Genomic DNA, 26,887 nt, shown 5'->3' with positions numbered 1-26,887 from the left:
TCAAAACTTCTACACAGAATTTTGACCTTTGTCTTCTTTGACCTTTGACCTTGATTTTTGACCTATATTGTACATTGGCTACAAAATGCTACTCCTTCGCCATTTCTAACCCAATTTCGATTCCATTTGCTTTATGTGATGGCACTAGGTGAGGGCTTCAAAACTTCTACACAGAATTTTGACCTTTGACTTCTTTGACCTTTGACCTTGATTTTTTACCTATATTGCACATTTTGTTACAAAATGCTACTTCCGGCGGGGACATATGTTACGCACCGCGTAATTTCTACTTTTCCTTGTTTCAGTTTTAGATTGTGCAGGCAGTGTATGCTGCAATCTCTCGTTAAGAGCAGTGGCGTATCTAGGGGGGGCAAGGGGGGCACATGCCCTGGGCGCCACTCCTTGGGGGCGCAAAATACGGGAAAAAAAAGAAGAAAAAAACGAAGAAGAAGAAAATAAAAGAAAAAAGAAAAGAAGAAGAAGAAGAAATAAAAAACTCGCCCGGAAGGGGGGGGGGGGAGGAAGAATGGTGTGGGGGGGGGGCAGAAAACCAAATCAAACACGATAATTTAAACAAAACATGATGATGATGCGGATAAAATGACAATGTTTATTGTGTTCACACAAGAATTCCATGTTCTGTCAGCTGAAATACACAAATTTTCGGCTCGCTCGCTGCGTTCGCACGCCAAAATTTATATTAATAAAGAAGGTAAGAACAAAACGTGATGATGACGCGGACAAAATGACAATGTCTATTATGTTCACACATGTCATTTTATATTTAGCAGGCAAAATGTTTCACGGAGCAGCGGCTGCAATTTCTTTCATTCTGAAGCGATCGCCAATTGGATCAAAAGAAGGCGCCAACGGTTTCGAACATACGGGGGGGGGGGGGGGGGGGGCGCAAAAAAAATCAAGCAAGTTAAGAACAAAACGTATATGTGACGCGGAAATATGCAAATTTCGGCTCACTCGTACAATTTAGAGTATTTTTTTCAAGTCCACAGTTTGTTGGTATAAATTGTTATCTATAAGGCCGTCACTATATCTTGATTAGAATTGTAAGATTAAATAAGCAGAAAATGACAAGAATTCAGTGTTTTGTAAGCTGAAATACAAAAATTTTCGGCTCACTCGCTCTTACTCGCCAAAATTTATTAAAAAAAAAGAGAAGAAGATAAGAACAAAACGTGACGATGAAGCACACAAAATGACAATGTCTATTGTGTTCACACATGTCATTTTATATTAAGCAGGAAAAATGTTACACGGAGCAGCGGCTGCAATTTCATTCATTCTGAAGCAATCGCCGATTGTATCAAGAGAGGACGACAACCGTTTCAAACATATGGGGGGGGCGCAAAAAAAAACAACAAATAAAAAAAGGTAAGAGCAAAACGTAATGATCACGCGGAAATATACAAATTTCGGCTCACTCGCTCGTACTAGTATTATAAGTCCTCAGTTTCTTGATATAAATCGTTATCTATAAAGTCATCACTATATCTTGATTAGAATTGTAAGATTTATTAAGCAAAAAATGACAAGAATTCCATGTTTCGTAAGCTGAAATACAAAAATTTTCGGCTCGCTCGCTGAGCTCGCTGGCCAAAATTTATCCAAAAAAAAGAAAAAAGAGATAAGAACAAAACGTGATGATGACGTAGAAATATACAAATTTCGGCTAACACGCGCGTGCTAATTTAGAGTACTTTTTAAATTCCTCATGCAGTTTGTTGCTCATAAATCGTTATCTATAAGGCCGTCACTATATCTTGATTTGGTAAGATTTGATTAGCAAAAAATGACAAGAATTCCATGTTTTGTAAGCTGAAATACCAAAATTTTCGGCTCGCTTGCTGCGCTCGCTGGCCAAAATTTATCCAAAAAAAAGAAAAAAGAGATAAGAACAAAACATGATGATGACGTAGAAATATACAAATTTCGGCTAACACGCGCGTACTAATTTAGAGTACTTTTTAAATTCCTCATGCAGGTTGTTGCTCATAAATCGTTATCTTTAAGGCCGTCACTATATCTTGATTTGGTAAGATTTGATTAGCAAAAAATGACAAGAATTCCATGTTTTGTAAGCTGAAATACCAAAATTTTCAGCTCGCTCGCTGCGCTCGCTCGCCAAAATTTATCAAAGTTCATTACATTTAAATCACCCTCAAAAGACCCCTTTTAAGTGCTTGAAAAAGTGTATCATGTGGACTTTTTTTAAAGTCCCTACCGGGATGGGGTTGGGGTTGAACACTTTTTCAGAAATTAGGGGCGCAATTTTTGTGCTTGCCCCGGGCGCCGTTTTTCCTAAATACGCCACTGGTTAAGAGTGAGTCTGTTCTAAAAAGGGACAACATGCTGATGTTCATATTGATGTTTTCCGAGAACAGATCCTGTGATTTTGGTGCAGTTTTGTTTAGTGACTTTGAGATATCTACATTTAGGTCTTAAATTACGTACTTCTGACAAAGTGCATAATTTGAATTGGAGCCTCAAATGGCTCTTACATGTATGCACAGTCTTTAACTAAAAGCAATATTTCATTCTGATTTCCTTTATTTGTGATTTAGATGTGAGCTTAATGCAGCCATTGGTAATGGTATGGATGTGATAAGATTGATGTATTTTGTTAGTTTGCATTGCATTTGCTAGACCATCTGTGCAATTCAATCATAATACTAATCTCAGAGTCTAACCACAAACGAGAGTGGGAATATTTACTTTGACAATTTAGCCGTACATGTACCACCATGTCAGCAAAACAGTGGAACTTTGCATCGATACCCAAAACAATTTCAGAGTTAAGAAAAGATTTGACATTTAGCCAAGTGAATGACTCATTCACTGCTAAACCAAGTAAGCCATACTCATTGCTAGTCGGCATAGAATCTCTTGAGTACTTAATAATGTCACTCATTAAATGTCTTTCTAGCATCTGTGAGAATTAAAACTGATTATCAATTCTAAGATTTACAATCTTAGATTGGATGATATGTTACAGATACCTGTATGTCTGTCCATTTTGATTAACTTCTCAGTATACTGTACCAGGGTAGTCAGGGACATTATATTGTACTGTATTAGAAACTTCCTGCATTATGGCAAAAGGGAAGCATATCAAAATTATGACAAGGTCATCGTTCGGGTAACAGAACCTCAAAATATAAATCTTTCATTGTGCATGGAAAAGTAAGAATGTAGTGCACAGTACTGCATCATGAGCTGTATTCACAGTGCAAATCTTATCTTTGGGAAGTAATTTTGAAGGAGATTTTTTGGAACCTTCTTAATTTTGGTAGATGGATGTTATCAGTCCTGCAAATGTCAAAAAAAAGGGGGGAGTGCAGAAAGATTGCCAGCAAAGAGAGAAATTCTCTAAAGAACCAATTTTCCTGGAACTTCTGAGTTTTTAGGAGCTGTTGGGAGTTTTCTTTTAAATGCATTTTAATTACCTAAACGAGGAACTAGATGCTTGATTATGAGAATATTTGCCGAGTGTGAACACAACCATACACCTTGGTAGCGAAGCTTAGCATTTGCATTGCCCAGTGTGAGAAAAGCGACCACCAGAGCTGTGTCCCTATGGTTTCTGTGACAGCGTAGTGTCCAGGTTTTCTTGGTGACACAGGATGGGTGTGTTTGGACAGGCCAGTAAGAAATAACAAAATGAATTTTGTTTGGAAACCTCTGTGTATAGTGTACACTTGTATTTGTTTTAATAGACAGTGCATCATTCCATCCCTGTGCATAAGGTTTTTCTTGTCTATTTTGTTTTTATATGTCTTTTTTTTTCGTTTTTTTTTTTTTTTTTTTTTTGCAGGAAAGGGAGTTAGGACTGAGAAAATAAGGACTGGTGAGAGTGCTTGGTAGATGCCTGTGTGCACAATTTATAGATGAAAGACCAGTTCTGTTCAGTGGGTCAGGGAAGTGTGTGGCTATGATAAAGTGCTTTCCTGAGGAGATCAAAGCACCTTTTGCTGCCAACGTTACAAGCCAAACATGAGTGGGTGGAACAGATCAGTGACCCATGTTGATGCTGATGATGTACTGAATGGCCAGTAGAGTGTACTAGTGGTAGCAGTACAATGTATTCTATTCCCATTCAGTGAGTGCAGTACATATTAATCCCATTTGTTCTGATGAGTTTTTTTTTTTTCTTATTCTTTTCTCTTTTTGTTGTTGTTTAATTTGGTATTATCTGTTTAAATAGTATGATACAAGGAGCAGGAGGCATCATCCCTCCCCCATTAAAGACAGAAAAGAAAGAAGATAAGCATGTGTTAATAAATCAACAATATGTTAGCTGTTTTTGTTATGCTAATGCACAAATGGCTGTCCCAAACTCGTACCATTATTGCCAAGATTGCTTTCTCAAATCTACCAAAGATGGAACCCCCATGACACAATGACTTTGAGATGCTCTCGATAAGTCTACCTAGAAAGTTTAAATTAGACGTAACAATTTATGTCATCTCAACTGTCGTTAAATGTGTCCTCAAAGTTTCTTAAATTTCATCATGTTTGTTTCTTTTATCAACTGAGCAAGCAGGTTGCTGCAGTTTGATACAAAGCACTCTTGAGTTGACTTCACGTAATGGTTTAACCCACTCAGCACCATTGAGAAATTTGTCTGAAAGTATGATGGGGTTCTTCAACATTTGTTTGATTTTAATGCGTCTTTCCTTGTAATTGCTCTAGAATCTTTGAGCCAACTCAAAAGACACTTTCATAATCAAAGATCTGTTTTTTTTTCTTTCTTTCTGTTTTCCTTTTTTTTTTGATTGTGTACATTCTCATTAAAGGGGAAGCCATACAACCTGGTGCTGAGAAAACTACTGACCTGTAAAAAAAAAAAAAAAAAAAAAAAAAAAAAAAAAAAAAAATTGATCGAAGCCTCATGAGAACTGATTGTTACTTACCCATGACACAGAGATAGGCCAAACATTCTTGTTTCTCCATATGTGGGAATAGTGAGCAAGAAATCTCTGGCAACTCCTTTGGCAAATATAGCCATTGGCAAAGTCATGTATGAAATGATGGCAATTTTGTGATGTCATGTGTGACCTAGCAACGAAAGCCTTGCCATTGTTTGCCCCAGCCACGTTTGCTTTGTGTCCATCACGGCAGTTTACTGTCTGTATTTTGTTCAGTGATCTGTGACGGTAAAAGAGATTTGATGTGATTCGGGAAAGTCAACACCCATACCTCCAGGTTACAAATTTCATTTTCGTTTATGTCTGTAGAAATCACTGTTGAGTTTTATTCATTGGTCAACGATGACCAGATGAAGGGCAATTGGAGTGTACGGCACAGTGTATTTCAGGTTTCTCTGAAGTTAGCTTGGTAGCGGCAGATACACAATTTATAATTACATGTACCTCTTGAATAATTGGGGGAAGAGCCATACAAAGCTGCATGGCTGATGCCATCAAGGACAGTGTAATGGTTTTGGTGTGACAGTAACTTCTCTTGGTCTCAGCATGCTCTACAAAATGAAATGGTGGTGTTTGCGACATTTCGGCAAGCATGTTCTCACCATTCTCAAGGGAAATTTCCCTTGAGAATGGCGAGAACATGCTTGCTGGAAATGTAAAAAAATTAATCTTTTTATTAAACCAGAAGTATTTACAGATGACATTGACTAGATGATGCTGCATAGATTATAAAAATACAGCTTCAAAATACCCACTGCCCATTGGCAATCCCCCCCCCCCCCCCCCATGCCCCTCCTACGGGCTGAAATACCCCCTTAATTACTCATTTGTTCCCCTTTGTTCCCCTCAAAAAAGTGGCCTTAACCCAAATTTCATGAAATTCAAGGCCTGTGATCATCTTTCCGAATGCTCAAGCTTTGCTCGTACGTTTTGAGCACGATTGTTATTGTTTCAACATAGAGATTGTGCTTTAGCTCCATACAGACTAACTTCAAAGTTTGCAATCTTTCAAGATGTCAAAGATTCAAATTACATGGTTTTTCATGGTTTACCTTATGCTCTATCCATGAGCTGCAGGGGTCCCCACTTGTAGTGTGGAGTCATGTGGACACAACAAACTTGAAAGTTAGTGTGACAGCTCATCGAAACCTATTCCCCCACCCCCCCCCCCCCCCCAGCTTTCGGGTCAATCTCCAGAACATAAATACAGTACATGCGCGTGCAGTACATTACATGGCACAGTATTGGGTTTATCCAAGGAGGTGTTAGTGAGAATACCTCCTTGGTTTATCACTAATGATGCGTGTCTTACTGTGTGTATTTCTACATTGCATGTGGTGCTGTCCTAGAGTAATGGAGTCATCACAACACTTGGTTTTGAAGTTTAATCATTGAATGGAACCCTTGCTCAAAGGTTAATCTTGAAGATTAGGTGTCCCATGGACAATTGCCAGCTCCTATGTAGATGATTGGCCATAGGTGATGATTAGTCTGAAGAATACCAAGCCCATAAAGTTCTGTGCAGTTTGCCCAGATATCTTGCATGTGTTTCTCCATTCTTCTTCTGGAGGCTTGCAACAGTGTTTGCCATGAAACTTGAATGAGAAGGCTCCCTCTCAGATAATTGTTTTTCTTTTGTATGTAGTGCCATTGATAGCAGCTTTGTGTCTCAAAATCATACTATCATACGATCATGGTGTGCTGACTTTTTTATGTCACGCTCTTTTACGTCCCTTTGTTGTTGCACTAAATGACTGGTTACCGGCAGTGAAAAAACGCTTGGAATGGCCCTGACCCAACCCAACCCAACCCAAACAGAAACTGTTGTGTTAGCTTGCCACGCCCTCCCTTGCATAGACCTATATATATTCAAATATCTGGATCAAATTGCAAAATTATGCAAAAACTTGAGTATTCTATTTGCAGGAATAAAGACTTGAATATGCCTCCACCCTGAAAGATTCAGGAGTCATTTGGTTGTCTGTGTGTCCTTCTGTCAGTCAGTCCTGCATATCTCTTGATTGAGATTTGATATAACTTTTTTTTTTCTTTTGATTCATTTTGCTCTGGATATCTACAAACTTTGCGTAAAATTCATTGCATCAAATCTTGTATTTTCCCCTATCTGGACTTCTGTCCTTACTATTGAAAGTTCATGCTTTCTCTGTGGTTGCTAAGAATAGCATCTGTCATAAAGGTACTCATCAAATTTTGTTTTTGACATGTATGCAGTACTAGGAAATTGGTCCTTCAATCTTTATGGAACATAATGATCTTCTCCTGTTTTTCCTTCCTTTTTTTTTTTAAGTTACATAGGTACAAACATGACAATGTAAGTAGTGGAAAAAATATACAAAATGCATACTTAGGAATTGATCCTTTCTCATATTTGATTTTGGTTTTGTCATGTCACAGCTGTTCCATACTTCCCTTTGCAGTCTCTGCTTCCAGGTAATATCCAAGTTTCCAGGGTTTCATTCATGGAGGTGGGGGTAGGAGGGGGATGCTTGCAGCTGAGCCATGTGTAAATGAACACAGCCAAGTATCTACTGTAAAAGTGGATATTTTCGTGCGACTAATTTTTCGCGCTAGGCCGGGTCAGAAGAGTTTCACGTGTTTTTAATTCCGCGGAATCAAGACATCACGCACAGGAACGTATGGCAAGCAAAAATATTCGCGTGCTTTTGTTTTCGCGCTAGTTTCTGGTTCCGCGAAATGCGCGAAAATTTCAACACCGCGAAAATTTCCACTTTTACAGTATACTCTGCAGCTCTCCTTCCAATCAGCAATCTTCTTACACATCAGTCCAACAAATTACGCAGAAGACAAAATTGGAGAGTTCCCTGAAATCCTTTAGACAAGCTTCTGAAAGTACTCTCATGTGGGCCTTCACTTTGTAAAGACTCTATCAATGAGGAATTTCACGCTTGCATTGTTTTAGAATTACAGAGCGTCAGTGCCATTTCCTTCCTTCTTATTAATAGAATTTCATTGAAAAACACACAAACAATGTCTAATCTTGGTATCAGTTTCTAGTACATCAAGTCAACATTATTCACTTCCCTGATTTGCTGTATGAAGATTGCCGTTGGACACTGTATGTGTGTATGCACGGCATTACAGAAGATATTTTTCCCACTTGAATGGCCAGTTCAATTGTTCAGAGGCCCCTTGCAAAAAAGGCTAATGACCCGTTAATTTAGCCAGGCTGGCAGTGAGTCCTGGTTAGCAGGCAAGCAGGTTCATTGCACCATGCTGACATACACATTCTTAGACAGACCGGCGACTCTGCTTTTGGGCTGGAAAATAGCATCAAGCTACACAATGTTGGACTATAATAAAGGTACATAATGTGATGTAATCAACACATGCTTTCACAGCCTGGTCAGGGTATGTGCTTGAACTCTTGGGACTAGCACACAAGCTCTATATGCATACAGTACAACAATGTGGTTCTGTTTCATTATGATGTGAAGCCTAAATGGTTGAGGGGAAAAAAGAGATTATTTGAAGTGTGACTGCAGATGACGAATAGTTCATGCAAGTTTTCTCATTCTTGATACTCAGTAAAATTAATATCTCCCCCGAGTCTCTCCCACCCCCCCCCCCCCCCCCCACCCTTTGCAGTCATGGTCCCAAGTGTACAAAAGGTGTACCAATGGTGCATGCAATATCCCTAAATACATGTATTAGTTCAACGGATGTTTGTTGAGGCTATACCATTCAGTTGCCACAAGTTTGCCCATCCTTGGTTTATACTGTACTGTATAGAGTAATGCTGTATAGGGCATTACTAAAGCAGGATGTCACACCTGTGGCACTCCTAGTGTTTGCTCTTAGTATACCAGGAGATCTTATCCAAAGAGATAGCTGTACCAGGGATGTGGGCACCTCCCTGACTGTATATTGCAACTCTTATTCTCAGGTGACCACACTTTGTCTTATTGAGGACATTTTTGCTGAAAGAAATCTTGGAAGAGAACCAAGGCAGTACCCTCAAGTCAAGTTGCCTTTGAAGTGAAGTTAAAAGATGCTTTGTGGCAAGTCAATTTCAAAATTGAAGATGGTAACATTTACAGTCTACGAACGTATCATCTTTGTCGTTGTTGTTGCTGCTGTTATAGCCACTAACACCTTATACTAGACATATATTTTATAAATGTACAAAGTCAAGAGCTATATTTGATAATTACAGGTTTCTTTTCATCAATTTGATCCATTTTGGACTGGAGGTATGTTGCTTCAGAAATGATCTTGTCAGTATTAAGTTGGCATCTCAAAATTTCACTGCATACTGTGGATACTGGAGAAAGATAAGATGGAATTTGGAAAATTCATTACGTCTGCACAGGATCAGATAGACACTTTAAAAAAAAAGAAAAAAAGAGAGAATTGCCAATTTTGAAGAGAAATAGAATGTTGATTTTAAAACGTGTTGCCGATTTACAAATATATGATAAAGCTAACAGTTCACAGGCTTCTCTGGAAATTCTGCCACTGAAATGAAATAATTAGGCCTACATACAACTGATATAGGCCTATACTATAGGGCGTACCATGGTATGTTTATGAATAGCAAAAGGCTCAACCATGTTTTATTCTGAAACACTGAAAATGAGTAGTAAAAAATTCACGTTAAATAATATATCACCCAAACCACAGAAATGTATATTTTTTTTCTGGGACTCTATGCTGTAGAATTGTATCCCTCCCACCCCCAAGGGGTAAGGAACACAGGATAGTGAAAATAGCGAGAGGTAGTGGCAGAGTTGCGTTGCGTCTAATATGTTTTAATTCATTGTGAGGCTTGGGAGAAAAAACATGTTTTTAGCATGTAGCATGTCACAGCCTATGAGTAAATGTGCCTGGCTAACTCAGTCTTCAACTCAGCAGAAGCTAATTAGTATTTTGACTCTTTATGTGCCACGTTCGCACGTCCGACTCAGTCGACGGCGTGCCAACTTACATGTAGCATATTCTGCTCAAACGCACAAACCTGCCCAAATCGATCAATAAATCGCCAAATGCCGCAGCACGATGAAAGCGTTTCTCACACTTCCATCCCTGTTACACGTAGCTTGCATTTTATGTGGTGATTGACTATCAAACAATGTTTCCTTCTTGATTTGTGAGTAAATTGTAAGTTTCTGTCACTGTAATGTGTGCAAAAGTCATACCTCTACTATAATGTAGGAACTGTTTATTTGAAAGAAAAGCAATCATAGATTTGTCACCCAATTTACATCAAAGCAAAGTGTGGCATTTTCTCTACAACTCTGGTCATAACAGGTCCTGGGTATCAAAAAGAAAAATCTATAAACATCAAATATAATTGAAAAACAGGACGTTTTCCCCAAGGCATAATAACAGTCTCAAAATAATGTGGCACACTGGGGGTTCACACCATGGCACATAAAGAGTTAAAGGACATGTTCACCTTGTACATGTGGATTTGCGTAAATGCAGCAATATCAGTAAACACATCAGTGAAGGTTTGAGGGAAATTGGACAATGCGTTCAAAAGTTATGAATTTTTGAAGTTTTAGTGCAGTCACTGTTGGATGAGAAGACTGCTTCTGTTTGTGATGTCACATGCATAGAATGATATAAGGGAATTATTTAAAGAGAATTCCACACAATTTCACTTTTTGAAAAAGTAGGGCCTACACATTCGATAAACTGGATCCAATGAATGGTACACCTCCCCATGTCCCTACAATGTAGTCACCCCAATCCCAAGCTATCAAGAAATTTTGATGACTTCAGCATTTGATTGTTCATTCTTTTTTTTTCTCCATTCAATTTTTATTGCTGTCGCTTTCTAAAAACTGCATTTATTTTTCTTTATTTTTGTATTATTTTAGCAGGGAAAGTATTCTTCCACTTTGGAATGGAATTTAGTCACTATGCAGAAACCGGCTCCACAGGCCTGAGGTTATGACTTTTCTATTAATAGGCCTCTTTTTTTTGCTGACATATAAGACCAAATGAGACTTGAATAGTCCCCAGCTATGATTTATTGTTGGCAAATGAATCTTCTGACACACAAAACCTTTGTAGGTTTGTAGGATTTTGTAGGGTTTTACAGTAGTCAGCGCCACCAAAATGTAAAAATTGCATTGAGATACCCTGTAGTGGGATGACCCTGATAGGCAGTAGTACAATGTACAACATGTATATGAAGCAGTAAGGAATGCAGGAAAAATAGAGGAGGACAAAAGGGGCCCCCCATATATACATTGTGAACTATTCTGTACGTTGCGCATACACTGTTTATTTATCTTTTTTTAATTTGTGAATACTGGCACTGAGCTGGTAGTAATGCAGTAGTGCAGTACTAAGCATCATGCAGTGTAAAAGGGACTACAAGTGAGGTTTGTCTTTATATCGCATATGTTGCTGAAATGAGACACTAGAAATTGATTCGTGTCACTGGCCTTATGCTTACGTCTTTTGACAGTAATTTTGCCTTTGGACTCGTGGCTGTGAGGTTTTCCACACCGTCAGGCATAGTTGACATTTGTCTGTGAGTGAACTATATGCTGTATAGCAGTATACCTGGTAGTGTGCTGTGTGGATAGTGTGTGAAGTTGGTATTTGACGACTTCTTTGCATTTTCAGTTTTGCTCAAGTGGCAGATTGCATACAAGTGTGCCTTACTATGCATGTCCTCATATGGTACGTATTTGACAAGCAAGAAATATGTGATTTCTGTGACATAAATTTACATAATGTACTGAGATTTTCTAATGATGAAGGTTTTGAACAGCATGGTTTTGTCAAACAGTAAGAAAAGCATCTGGCTAAATACATGCCATGTATCAGTCGCTTGCTTGAGTAGTGCATAATGTTTTTGCAACATTGCAGAATGTTTATGTGAAGGATGCAAGCTTGTCCTTTTGACTTTGTGTCAGAGAAAGAAATTTAACAAAGCCTTTTTGTGTTTGTTGGTTGGACACTTGATAGGTGCTAATAACATCATCATACCAAATTTGCATATATTCAGTATTGCTGCTGATATCACAGTTTTTGTTAAAATATGTGAAACTTTGCAATGCCATAGCTTCCATTTTTTAGGCCTGATTTGAATTTGCATTGTATAATGTGTATCTTTCTGTTTGCTTGGTTTAACTCTATGTAATAAAGCCACCCCAGGGATGGTATGGAAACTGCACTTTAATTTCAATGTTTTCAGTCCAGGAAAGAACAGCTTCATTGGATGAATCGGATTGTTAAAAGCTTTGATGCACTTTGAGGAGAAAAAGAAATATGCTGAGCACATGAAAGTTGTCTAGTTGACCAGGCAAATGATTACAACTTTTGAAATATATTGCAGTTTTGTGTGTTTTAATGATTCATTTACATTTGAAGATATCTATTGTTCTGATGTTTTTCAGTAATCAATATCTTCTTGGAATTTTGTTATTGTTGTTGCACATTTCATTGCAGCTAATTATTTACACCATTACATTGCCAAGGTAACCAAATGTTCACACTATCTATGCTGCTGTCATTGTAGGAGTTGCAGAAGTGCAGAATCATGTTGCAAGGTGTTTATGTTGTTTAGATGCGCAGGAACAGATTGTAAATGACCGGAAACTTCTGCTGAAATGATAGCAACTCACAAATGGCAGAAACCGTTGTCTTTTCATATCCTGTTTCTCGTGATTAGTTACATGATCACGGAGATTGAGGAGAGATAGAGAGACAGACAGACAAACAGATAGAGACAGAAAGAAAGAGAGAGAAAGACAGAAACATGCTGATAAGTTGAAGCAGAGTTTCTTGGAAAAGGGGGAATTCCCTCAAGATGCTCAGTCCAAATCCAAAGCGATAGCACCAGTCCACCTGTGCACTTTGCTGATAGGAGAATTCTGTGAAATTCATGGTGGTATGGATCTCCGGCACATTCAGAAGCCATTTTGCCTAGTGTACAATCATCAATCGTAAAAGTCAAGGCTTCTCTAGTTGCCCTTTGTATTCCAGAGTAGAGATTTTGAAATTTCTTTGTCTTTGAGAATAAAATTTTTGTATTTGCCCTTTTCCAACCACTTGAGACATTGTGCAGAAACTTTGGAAGTTGTGATGTTATTCTTTTTTTAATGTATTGATTTTCATCTTTGACCACATTGTGACAATGAATCTCATACTTTTGGATATAATCCCACTGAATCATTCCTTAAGATTTATAGTGATGGTTTGATTATTGCAGTCCCACATCGATGTCATGCATGGCCCCCTCTAGTAGTATTTCAAATTTCTATGTGTTAATATGTACCATTCATATTAACTACGTCAGTCAAGAATTGAGACTGCACTGTGGGGAACCACACCCTTCTGAAGAAAAAAAATGCTTGCGTATCATATCATTCTGCGTCAGAATGCTTTTATATTTACCGTTCAAATCGTTGCATCTGATCATGCACTGAGTTATTGGTGGTGGTTCACGTAAAACAAGAACGGAGCATTGAGCTCCCACAAAGTAGATTTTTGGGCTCTATCAATAGCGACAAAAGGAGCAGGAGTTTGCAAACTCTTTTCTTAAGAAGTGTTGTGAACTTTGTACTCTGTATGCAGCATGTATGCATATCAAATCATCAGTGATTGGGGGTGGGTCGGGTGAATTTATAACCCAGCATTGCGCAGTTGAGCAAATTCACCCTGAATGCCAGCTGTGGTCAATTGTGATTTTTAGTCTCTGTCCTTGATGTATTCATGGTGGCATGTCTTGTTTGACGTCACTGCGTGGCTGAATTTGTTATCATCGAACCACAGAACAGAGAGAATGTCTTTGAGGATTGAATGACACTGTGGTTTTTGAGCATGGCAACCATATATAATGTAACAGGATTCCGTAGCAAGAGCTTACAATGAAAAAGGAAAAAAAAAACAACCATAGGACTGTGTGTTTGCCAAATAGAGGATCATTAAATTGATTTGTACTAGGGGAAAAAGTCTTCTGTTATTTCAATTCGGCATTTAATGCATTTACATTTGTAGCTCAAGGATGTTTACGCATGACACATAGTAATGCTCTCTCTCTCTCTCTCTCTCAAGTATGAAAAGACTACGACAATAGCACAATAGTATACAGCATGACATCTGAACAATGTAATGTGCATGATGAGACAGTGTTATTATCATACTTAAATTTAACACTAATTCAACAAAATGTGAATTGCAATGCATTTTTTTTTTGCCCACCAACTCTGTTCTTGCAGGCCATACCACCCTTCCCCAGAGAAATATGCTTTTCCAATATTACAAAATGCACACACACACACACACACAAAGAGGGGGGCATTGTAACACTCCTTGTCCTATCCTTTACCTACTTAATGCACACACAGCAGCAAGTAACTTATCAAAGTGGCCACTTTTCTGGCATTGCTACTACACTGCTCCATCGGGGTTACTGGTAAAAAATATGTAGACTTGTGACATGAGTTGATCAATGCCATGAAGTACAGTATGTAGAGTTCTGTGCATACTTGGCAATATTTGTAAACACACCAGCAGCTCAAGATTTGCTACTATTTAATGAATGCCAAATTGGACGAAATTGTGAGGGATTAGTCATTTTAAAATGATTATATGATGATTTAAATGATATTAGCTGTCCTCCATTAATCTGAGTCTTCAGTTTTCTATCCAATGTGATGTGACCTCATCGATCTGACAATTGAAATTCAAAACATGTCTTTCCTTATGCAATATTTCACACATGTGACCCTGTCTGCACACTAAAAGCCCTTTCTTACTGATCTCAACTGTGTGATAACTCGGCTAGGTTTGTATGCAAACCAATCACTTGGAGGTCTGTTTGTAATGTATCCTAAAATGCTGTTTTATAACTCAAACATATTCTTCCTCTGTCAAACTTCTCCACGAATGCAGATTACCTACACCAGATTCATGAGTGAGAAGCAACGGCGTGAGGATATCATGAACAACATCAACTCGTCCCAGAAGGTGGAGGGAGGTGGGGACGAGAAGAAGCGCAAGCTGCGCGTGTGCATTGCCACGGCAAACCGGGCCGACTACTCCAAGCTGGGCCTGCTGATGAAGGCCGTTCAGGAGGAAGATGATTTCCTCCTCTCAACCATCGTGATCGGCTGCCACCTCATCGACGATTACGGGTCAGAACCCGCCTATCTTTTTCTTTTCCTTTTGAAAATTGAAGTGTACCCAGTTCTTTGTACTCCCGTTATAACGATTACTTTTACAAGATTCTTGTTACAAGTCTGACTCAAATTCAGACCCCAAAATCATTAGCTATGTATATTTCTGATATATTTTTCTGCTGAAAAAAATGATATAACAAAAGAAAACTGCTGACCCTGAGGACTTCGTTGGAACAAGAGTCACCTGTATGACATCTGGTGTGCTTTTTATTATGCTTTGCACACAAATAAGAGGTAGAGAAGTGCACTTACGATTTTTGGTTTTAAAGTTTGTTATAAAATTCCAGAGAGGGAAGGAATTACTGCCTTGAATGACACAAATGTCCAACTATAGATTGAAAGAAACATATGACCATCAAAATAAACTTGTGAATCTATAGTTTGAGTTGATCCTTAAACATTCCTTAAAACAATTCATTAGAGATCAAAACCTTTTCATTCTCTCTTTTAAAAAAGAAAGTAAAGCTTGAGTTACAAACTTTAAGGAATATATGTATTTGTGTTGTTGATCATTGGGATTATAAATGCAAAATTTCCTGTTATCTATACATCTCGATACCACAATTGTTCTTGAACATTGTATCAAAATAGATACACTAATTTAAGAACATATAATCCTGCCATCAATCTTCAAATATAGGAATCCACTATGGCCTAGGTTCATCAGTTGATATGCTAAGAATAAGATGCAAAAATGATCGGTTAGTCTGAAGTGCAAAATTGCGAACGTTTGAAAGTCAAATGACACCTTCAAAAGTAATTGGTAGTTCAGAAAGCTCCGCAGTGGAAAGGAAACTGAAATTGAATTCGACGAATGATGATGCAAGATCTTTTGTTTTTTTTGTCATTTCTGTCCTGTCTTTTGAGTTTCTCTGTTGGACTCAATTAAATAATATACGAATAATTTATGAGTTGTGAGTGCATAGGGCACGAATATCCCACGAGGCGCGAGAGAAGCCACTGGTCTATTCAACAAGGCGCGTAGCGCCGCGTTGAATAGACCAGTGGCGAATCTCACGCCGAGTGCGGTATTACGTGCCCCAATGCACGAACAAAATCATAAATTATTCGTTTTATACAACACCTTGTCCACAATCACAATACTAAATTAGTGACCGCCAACTCAGGAAGGCCCAAAAATAAATGTAACAATTAGGCAGAGAATTGTAAACCACCCTGTGTACTGCTTTCAAACACTCGTCATGATTCGACCACACAGTCACAGGAATCACAAACTCCGCAGGGTCTATACCCATTCTACGCTTACGTTAGATCGAGTTAGGCCTGACTGTTAGGCCGATCTGAGATGTCGGTAGATCTATAGTAGGTCTAGACTTTGTCTATTTCCGAAAATGATTTTGTATAAAAACACAGAAAAATAATCAAATTACGGTTTCTCAACTTGAAATGAAGTCTTGATTTTGGGATCACTGTGGTCCACGTAGCAGATCAGAGTCAAAAGTAAAAACACAGCTTAGCAGTAGGTATAAAAGGCCGCGCGATACATGCAACTAGCTAGGTAAAGTAGCTGCGCGTACACACGTACACGTTAACGTTGCAGTACTCCGCCGCGCCTGGTCTGTGAGACTTACCGGCAGCGCAGCGCAGCCGGCCAGCACGTACAATGTAGTTTGCTGGCGCTTTGCTACGGGTGTGAGCCACAGAACTCTAGCTGTGAGCGGCCATGCATTAGTTACACCTCCTGATTTTGTTTCTCTCTTCTCTTTCTGTCAAGTGTCTTATCTCTCTCTCTGTCTTTCCATGTCATGTATCCGTACTGCTAAATTCACCCTGTGGTAGGTTGTGTATTGAGGACAATACCTCTTTTCAAAGGGGGGAGTAGTGTTAAGGTCAGTAACTTGTCCTGTGTACTGGTTACACTTCATAGTCAGGGTCAATGTCCTAATTCTTATCAGTATTCTCCCACACATATATCTTGTACAGATTGAATATCCTTTGTCCTAAAGTCATAAAGTGGAGGGCTTAGTTAGCCCCTATGTGTTAATTGAACCAAGACACACACATACAAGCTCAGTGTTGGTGCCTAGAATAAAGCAGTAATTGTAGCCCTTTTCTCATCTACTATACTGACCATGCAAGAACCTATACCCTGTCCTCCCGTAGTAGCTAGACGTTTGATGTCACCCCTTTGTAATAGTCTCAACTTTATGTCTCTTTGTCCTATTGTTGTAGCCATGCCTCCCTCCAATTACCACCCTATGTATTGCCCGATTGTACCTGTATTGGTTTCTTATTTAATCTCTTCTATGACTATGGAAGTAGCCAACTGGTCAATTGTTTGTATACTTGGCTGGGAATGATGCCAAGCTAAAACTCCTGTTCGGGAGTCAGTCTGGATTTGGTCCTCCTGAAGTCAAGACGCCAATAAATGTTCTCTCTGTAGATACAATGATTTTATGTTGGTGTGATCGATTCATTGACTCTTGTTTCAAACGCAACACTGGTGAGCAGCGGTGGGATTTAGACTTATACATGCCATCGAGACGCTAGCACTTTCATCGTTGAAATGCCACAAAATTAAAGACGTTGGATATGCACTGCCAACAACCTGCAAACAAGATGGACCACAAGGCAAAGGCTTGCGACTTCTGTGTGCTGTAAAGTCTGCATGACAACCGTCACCACAAGGACAATGAAGGTCCTTACTCTTCTGTTGTTGGCATCAGTAGCTCTGGTCTACTTTGTTACATCATCAGATGTCAAAAAGGGGATCGAATCATCGGTAGACACAGTGATCACTAAAAATGGTTTCTTTTACCCCGTGACCAGCGACAAGGAAGTGAGGAGAAATGTTTCTGATTTGCTTCTGAAATCGATGCCAAAGCCAACAATGAACTTTGCTGCACTTGCAATTCATTTGAAAGTATGCGGATACCAAGGTAGCAAGTTCCATCTCGTCATGATCCAGGGCGGGGACTTTCCTCGTGGAGATGACACTGGAGGCAAGATGACACGGGTGACGACAGGACTGATGATGACAACTTTAAAGCCAAACTACCATGGACCTGGCTGGATGAGCATGACAAACGCTGGCAGGAACGTGAGCGGATTGCTGTTCTCCATGAGTAAGAGCACGACCGTTGAGACGTCTTGGCTGGACGGGAAGCACATCGTTAGGTAGATAAACCCGGCACATACAATATCACCATGACAACGAAGAGACTTTGACCACACCACAACATGAGTGCAGTGATTGACAAATTAGTGTTTCTCCTTCTTCCCGGTACGTTTTTCATAACTACACATGGTCTTTGGTTTTTTAACTTGTAATAAATTTCATTGTTAGAAGACATTCGTGAAATTCAGTTAGTTCCACAACTAAATCTTGCAAGTAATGTGTTTTGTTTCGATATTCTATAGGGAATGCACACACAATGAGAAATGTGTGATGAAATTTTATCATTGGCACGAAAATGAAACCCTGATGGGGGTTGTCAAATAGATAATGAGTAAAGGTGCCTAGATCTAAAGAATTATAGAGATAATTCAGTAATGTGCATTGTTGTTCGTATATGCGTGTTTTTACTGGTGAATTGCCCTGCAACTATACAAAGTTGCCTTAGCTGAAATTTCAGGCAGCAATGATCCAACTTGTAATAGCACACGTATGTGAATAAAGCTACAGTTTATCAAAAACATAACAAGAGGATTTCTCCGAAGGGTCGCTGGTAGTTAAAAATATTTCACAGTTGTACCAATAGACCGTATGAAAAATTATGACAGCATCTGCATCTTTCCTGGCTTGGCATACCAGTGTAGGTGAACTTTTATACATAAGTGATAGAATTTAGTTGGATATGTCAAGTGAATGCAATTACAGTACCCCTTTAGTTGAGTTGACTAGTTGTGTACAAATGATACATGCCAGTGTTGTAGAGGTTGAGCTCCAAGGTTTGTAGAGTGTACAAGCTTGTGTTGAGGCTAAGGAACAATCTGCCCTGCATCTATACAAAGATGCCTTAGCCGGATATATCCGGGCCGCAGAGAAATTCCTGTAGAGTTTTGCATGTAGTTGTTTCATAGAATGTTGAAGTAGACTAAGGGTATCAAGATTTGCGTCACCACTTGTCACCCAATTTAGGTTTTACACTATGATGAATTGTTCAGTTGATGCTGGTATTTAATTTGCACAGGATCCAATTTTCACATCGGGGTTTGTTGTCTCTGTTTATTCCATCCCTCACTCTAGTTTTCTATTTTAATTCATTACACTGAGAGACCAGAATGTTTACACCTATGCATTATGAACAGGAATTTGTGTGGTGCCCATGGTCTTATGTTGCAAAAGGTTCTAAAATGAATTAATATTTTACAGTACTGATCTGTTCTTAACTCCTGTTCGTGGTTAACCTTTAATTTTCTTGTCAATGGCGATCACATTGTATGTACACTGTACATGTCGTTTTACTCTTGATCTCGATGTGTTTACAAAGTAGCATCTCTTCCGTTTAATAGTTTACCTCGAATGAGGATACTGTCTGTTCTTCTCTTTCTTCTCTTACAATTGTCTTACTTCTTCGTTATCTTTTCTTCTGCAATGTTTTATTCATTTTACAAAACTTAGATTGTCGAAGCTTCAATAACCAATGTCTTTATTCTGATTTTCAACGTGCATGTTATAGTGTAACTGTAAAGATTAAAGGTAAACGCTATTTGTTGATAGATGGACGTAGAGTGAAAATGTAAACAATGTAAATTTGGGTTGTTATTTCTGTTACATGCCGTTTGTTCGTGTCATTACTTTTTGTACATACATGTACATGATTATACATCGCTGTCAGTTGTAATATATTTTTGAGTCGTTTTGTGATGGGTTCACTATTTGGGAGTTATAAAATATTTGGACTATTTATTAATTATAGTTTGGATAAATGTGACAACCTCTCTAACACCTTGTACGAAATCTTCACTATCATTCTGTTACACCTCCTGATTTTGTTTCTCTCTTCTCTTTCTGTCAAGTGTCTTATCTCTCTCTCTGTCTTTCCATGTCATGTATCCGTACTGCTAAATTCACCCTGTGGTAGGTTGTGTATTGAGGACAATACCTCTTTTCAAAGGGGGGAGTAGTGTTAAGGTCAGTAACTTGTCCTGTGTACTGGTTACACTTCATAGTCAGGGTCAATGTCCTAATTCTTATCAGTATTCTCCCACACATATATCTTGTACAGATTGAATATCCTTTGTCCTAAAGTCATAAAGTGGAGGGCTTAGTTAGCCCCTATGTGTTAATTGAACCAAGACACACACATACAAGCTCAGTGTTGGTGCCTAGAATAAAGCAGTAATTGTAGCCCTTTTCTCATCTACTATACTGACCATGCAAGAACCTATACCCTGTCCTCCCGTAGTAGCTAGACGTTTGATGTCACCCCTTTGTAATAGTCTCAACTTTATGTCTCTTTGTCCTATTGTTGTAGCCATGCCTCCCTCCAATTACCACCCTATGTATTGCCCGATTGTACCTGTATTGGTTTCTTATTTAATCTCTTCTATGACTATGGAAGTAGCCAACTGGTCAATTGTTTGTATACTTGGCTGGGAATGATGCCAAGCTAAAACTCCTGTTCGGGAGTCAGTCTGGATTTGGTCCTCCTGAAGTCAAGACGCCAATAAATGTTCTCTCTGTAGATACAATGATTTTATGTTGGTGTGATCGATTCATTGACTCTTGTTTCAAACGCAACAATAGCGATTGCGACACCTCGTGCCCTAAGCATACACTGTTGTTGCCAAATGACGGAATGAGAAGGCGTTTATCGTTAGAGTTTGGGGGGTGTGTCGGATCATTACCAAGACAGATTTATGAACTTCACAATAGTGCATATTCTTTCATTGCAGGGAACAGAACTTGACTTAGTTATCGCAGGAAATCAATTGACCCTGTAACCTCTGATATGAACACAGATGATAAACTCTTCACCGTTCAGTTGACAGGCTTGACTCTGACCTACAATTATTGGTTGGTAGAAGGTTGAAATGAAACTAGGGCCTGGCATGATCACACGGCACTATACAAATGACGTCATCAAACTGCAAACTTTAGCTCTGCGGTCAAGTTCTAGTCAATAAAACTTTATTGGATTGGATTAGATTGCACATGATCCTAGCATCTAATGATTTCTCTGCTTCTCAAAGGAATGTCAAAATATGGCGTGGCGATACACTCTACAATGTACACTCATGAGGTTTTTATTGCTCAGTTTGATATTTGTGATACATGGGATTGTTTGCAGTTGCTATCTGTCAATATGTGCTGCTATTTAGGGTTGCAATGATCACAGAGGTGCCGGCTGCATGAGAATCTTTGATGTTTTCTGATAAGTCCCACCATAAAACAGATAGCCCATACTTCAGATTGATTTACACTGAAATTTTGTATGATACATACTTTGTGTACATAGATCTGCCAAAGAGACTTTGCAGCTTGCAAGGATGATTGACGTTATAAGCCATTCTCAATTTTATAAGAATTTCACAAGGATTAAAAGAATATTTCTTACTCTTTATCAGAACGGAAATGGAGATACAAGGTTTTGATAACAAAGACAGAGATGAAGTCGAAGAGGAAGAGAAGTGATAAGCAGCATCACACTTGTATTTCATTGGAATACCAGGAACATCATCTTTGATACATCCCATTCCTGCCAAATTCACCAAATACTTTACAAATGTTAATTTTCCTGAAGAGGAACTTTAAACTAGTTTTTGTCATTCACACTCAATGTACAAGTAATACATGTGTGATGTATACACTGTATTGTATTCTGTTCATTGTTTTGAATAGAAACGTGAGTCCTCGTACCAAAAATATACGTGTATTTTACAGGAATGAAGTCGAAAGATGGGGGGGGGGGGGGGAGAAGGGAGGGAGGAGGATAATCCATAGAAATTCTGAGGTGTATGGTTGTATCAACACCAGTGTATATAATGTTTTTGTCCTTGTTGATGGAAGAGTAGTGTATTGTGATGAACAGATATTGTTCATTGGTTCTACACTGATTGCAGTCCCAGTTACTTGATTCTATGTTTCACATCCTACCCCAGGTCCACATATCGGCTCATAGAGAAAGATGGCATCAGAATCGACAGCCGCCTCCACACGATCGTTAGGGGGGAGGATGAAGCCGCGATGGTGGAATCTGTTGGCCTCGCCATGGTCAAGCTGCCGGACGTCATGCTGCGACTCAAGCCAGATGTTCTCATCGTCCATGGCGACCGCTTTGATATCCTCTCACTAGCTGCCTGTGCGGCGCTCATGAACATTCGCATTGTACATGTGGAAGGCGGGGAAGTCAGCGGGACAATCGACGACAGCATCCGTCACACTATGTCCAAGCTCGCGCACTACCACATCTGCTGCACGGAACGTGCTCATCGTCGCCTCTTGGCAATGTGCGAAGATAACGACAGGATCCTCTTAGCGGGGTGCCCATCCTACGATAAACTGTTGAGTGCCAATGTTCAGGACTGTGACGTGAGTTCCTCTGTCTTTCTCTTCTTCCTTCAAAACACAACAACCAAACCAAAGAATATAACAACAACGAAAACCAGCAACAAAGAAAATGGTTCCGCAGCACATTATCCGTTGGTTTGGAAGCCTGGTGCAGCCGTAAAACCACTGTGTGTCTCAAATGAAAATCCACGTGTTCACTTATATAGTGTTTGTTTGCAATTTTACCCTTTTTTGACACACTACGTCCTTCTGATTATACATGTTTATTGAGTTTTTTTTTCCATATTGATGACAAGAGAACCTATCCACAAATTCTGAAATCATGGTTTGGACATCAGGTGTTCCAGCTTACGTCACATCTCAGAGTATATAATACGATTTCCTCCTTTATAGTTGACCTCTGTCAGGCATTGATATCCTGGTTGTGGGCTGGTTCTTTTTTTTTTTTTTTACTTTTTTTTTTCTCTGAAGGCAATCGGCTTTACAGCTGGGTTGTGCTCGCAGTTACATTTGCACAGCTGTGTTAGTTCCTGTATGTTTTGTGATGAGACTGGTCATGTTGCACGATCAAGGTAGGCATGGCTGCAGTGTGGTCATGCGAAGGACATTTTAATAGCCTCATTCACACACACCCAAAATTGATGGGTAATGACAATCAATTTTTGCAACAGGATGCAAAAATTATCAATTGTTCGATGAGGATACACACAAAAATCTTGGACTCTTGCAATATGCGTCGTGATGCAAAAATCAATCCTGCTCGATCGTGTTTCATTATATTCCTGCGAAAATTTGTTCTTGGCAGTGTATGTCAACAAGTGAGAAATAGTAATAAAAAAAAAAAATCAGTTTTTTAGGACTCATAATGCAATTGACTACAGAAGGTTGGCACACATGAATGCCCTGAGTCATTTCTGGTCAGTGATTCTGTTTTATTTTTTAAGGTCCAGCTTTATTTTCTTCTTTGAAGCCTTTGTGATCAAGTGCGCTTTGCACAGCATGTGTGAGGGATAGCAAATAAAAATGAAATTGCAGCACTTGGGATGCAAAGGGCAGGTTCAACTCCTTCGTGTAAACACCTGTAGCTTTTTGGTGCCACATCAGCACTGTAGGTATCAATGAGGGGAAACATCCCTATAGATGACTATGACTGGTTTGAAAATTAAACAGCTTTAAAGACAAAGAAGAGATAGACAATCAGCCATCTGACTCTGAGGGTTGCTTTTAGCGCAAAGAATGCACTATAATCTGAAAAGTAAACTTTATTATCTCTTTAAAGCAGAAGCATGCTGTAGAACAAAATGAATGGGAGGACAGAAAACTTTGTAGTTATTATCTTCCTCTTGCCATGATTCAGAATAAATTCAGCACATTGTGTTATATACAGGAACATCCATGGAAATTTCAGTATTCCCCCCCCCCCCCATTCTTTTATTTTGGTTGAGTGATGAACGATTGGTTGGATGATGAAAGATTGTCCCGGTATACACTTATTGTCTTGTAATCATTGTGTAATCGGGTATTATCCTTTGATGCTAGATAGAATATGGAACAGTAAATTTTGTTTTAGCACATTTACTGTTATTTGGGACATCTTATAGATATTTCTTTCCTGGGAGAATTGATTAGCACTGTAGTCTTCCCGAAAACTTTGGAAATAGACTGCTGGCATCACTGCCTTGTATCTGTTTTGAGGATGCACACTATTGATGTGTTCAACTGTTCTAATTACTCCATGCAACCATGCTGTAGATTTTTCGTTTATGGGCACTTTTTTTTTTCCAGTACAGTGTGCCTGCATATGTTGCATACTTTACTATGTATGACGGTCTTAATCATGTACTTTAAATATTTTCATGGATTATGGGCTTCTCACTTATAAAGTCTAGAGCAAATGCGACATGTCTTCATCCAGTATTTGGCTCTCAATAGACCTTCAAGGGAGCTTTTGTGTCCTTGATTTGCAGATAGATTATAAGCATCTGTTGCACACTGAGCTGCAAATATTTAAAATTGAAAAAAAGAATAATTGAAATGAAAGTGAACATTCACTGGAATTGTCCTGTGTGTATAACCTACAAAAGCTCTGAAGATGATGTGAATCATCACTCTAAGGAGATCTGTGTAATGTTTCTCATGGTTTTGCATCAAAGTCTTTATGCATGTTCAAGGGAGAAAGAATGAAGATTGCATAATATATTGTAATCGTGGTTGCCATGGTAGCATACCCTATAAAAACCTTCAAAGTTCCAATTTTAGACTTACTCAGACATGTCAAATGTCTAATTTTAGAGCAAATATTGAATTTGTGATTTTTCAAGCAAATCCCTTATTGTGCATTTCTCTTGGCTGTGAGGTGAGCAACTAATCAGATTAGAAAAATCATATATGATATTCATGTTTTCTGTTGTGTCCTTTGTGGCTGTGGTTATCTGTGCAGCCCGTGCTGAACAGGTGGATGAAGGGGGAGGGGCGATGCAAGGACTACATCGTGGCCCTCCAACATCCAGTGACCACCAACATCGGTGACTCCATCAAGATGTTTAGCCTCATGGTCGACGCCCTACTGGAGTTCAAGAAGAGGGTCATCATGCTCTTCCCAAATGTGGATGCCGGTGAGTAGCAGGCAGGGTGTTGCAAACCCGCGTTCCCATTTGCCCAGGGCTGCTAGATCTCAATGTAGGGCTAGTAGTGCAAATGGCACTTGCTTGAAAGGAATGGATTGCCTTGCATGCCCTGTAGGAGCAAACAGAAGCGAAATTTTTTTTTGTAATACCCTGATCGGCATTCCTTGTTAGAAGCCAGTGTTTTAGGATCCTCCTCTCAATCCTTAATCAACACTTTCTTGTTTTCTGATATATACTTCTCCTCCTCCTGTTCTGTTCTTTTTCTCCTTCCCTTCTTCCTCTTGCACTATTTCCTCCTTTATATATTCTTTCCTTGCTGCTCTCATCTTGCCCTGCTCTCCACTATTTTTCCCCATATCAGGACAATTTCCCCTCTAGGACAATCAGAAACCCCTCCCCCCCTCTAAATAGTGATAAGGTTAGAGTAAAGATTAGGATTAGGGTTGGGTTTAGGGATAGGATTTTGGGTTAGGGTTAGAATTAGGTTCAGGATTGGGATCAAGGTATGGGTCAGGGGAAAGTTCTGGGTAATTAATTGTCCAGGGGGTAATTGTCCTTAACCCATTTATTCCATCATGAATGGTTGATTATTCATAAAATGTTTTCGTTGATGTCTTCCAATTGACCCTGTTTTACTGAGTTGGTCATGAAACAGTTTAGTTTGGGTTTAATTTGTTTGAACTTTTGGTTATCATGGCATGAAAGATTTGCCTGAACTCCTTTTATCTTTCCTCCCCATCAATGTTGGCATCATGTAGGAAGCAAGGAGATAGTGCGCATCATGCGTCAGAAAGGGATAGAGACACACCCCCTTTTCTACACAGTCAAACACATCCCCTTTGAGGAGTTCATCATCCTGGTTGCCAACGCCGGCTGCATGATTGGCAACAGCAGTGCCGGTGTCCGGGAGGCCGGAGCCTTCGGGACGCCGGTGGTCAACCTCGGGTCCAGGCAAACGGGTCGAGAGACAGGTATGTACTGCCCCCAGATGATGAGCCAAGGTTACTGATCCTCAGCTAAAGATGCCATTTTGCCAGCTATATCTTAGCTCGGAATATCCAGTAATAATATGATGTGTTAACAAAGGATAGAAATACGTAGGCAGCTGTTACATTGGATGAAGATAACAATCAAAAGTCACAGAGTAGAAAATGTATAGCTGTAATCACAGCTAGGAATACCCAGTAGTATGATTTATTAAGAAGGGGAAAGGTCAGTCTTGGTGATCAAAGGTCTAGAGCATTTAACTTCATGTGTAGGTGAAGATCTGTAATTGTAATTTAAAAGAAAATTTTTTTCTTTTCAGAAGGCAGAGGATGTTGTAATTGACTGTGTGTAATAGTCAAATTACTTTAGCTTTTGTCTATCATCACTGTTTTTTTTTTTGTTTTTTTTTTACTCTCATTTTGTCTACACATTAGTGTCATTGGAAAGCAGTACATTTCTGAAAAATCCTGGATCTAATTCCTGTGTCATGGATGTTGTTTGCCAGTAGTTACTTTAAAGCCAGAAATGTTTGTGTGCGTTTTAATTTCGTGAATTTCACGAGAGCAAAGATTTGCAAAATTAAACTACACACACAAGTTCTTGTCTACACTATATCCATTGAATGCCTGTATGCCACGAAATAGGCTGTCAGCTCCAATTCGCAAATAA

At 39.1% G+C, this 26,887-nt stretch overlaps 1 protein-coding gene across 3 annotated transcripts in view; it reads left to right on the top strand.

The window, feature by feature from the left end:
- Nucleotides 1–26,887, top strand: part of LOC139708743 (bifunctional UDP-N-acetylglucosamine 2-epimerase/N-acetylmannosamine kinase-like) — a 48,234-nt gene that overhangs the window by 4,126 nt on the left and 17,221 nt on the right. For 2 of the 3 annotated variants that reach the window (XM_071620678.1, XM_071620676.1), the window contains exons 2-5: nt 14,841–15,082; nt 22,196–22,625; nt 25,045–25,219; nt 25,990–26,202. In XM_071620678.1, the coding sequence (XP_071476779.1) occupies nt 14,859–15,082; nt 22,196–22,625; nt 25,045–25,219; nt 25,990–26,202 (1,042 nt within the window). In that variant the 5' untranslated portion in view covers nt 14,841–14,858. Of the gene's footprint in view, nt 1–11,278; nt 11,622–14,840; nt 15,083–22,195; nt 22,626–25,044; nt 25,220–25,989; nt 26,203–26,887 lie in introns of those variants that run through there. The other variant, XM_071620677.1, reaches the window with a different exon arrangement.

Source organism: Diadema antillarum, unplaced genomic scaffold (assembly GCF_040938485.1).
Source record: "Diadema antillarum isolate AM-2024a unplaced genomic scaffold, OU_Dant_1.0 seq00001370_RagTag, whole genome shotgun sequence".
In the NCBI taxonomy this organism is placed as follows: Eukaryota; Metazoa; Echinodermata; class Echinoidea; order Diadematoida; family Diadematidae; genus Diadema; species Diadema antillarum.
The sequence above is the reverse complement of the archived record's forward strand: the minus strand, read 5'-3'. Positions and strand labels throughout refer to the sequence as shown.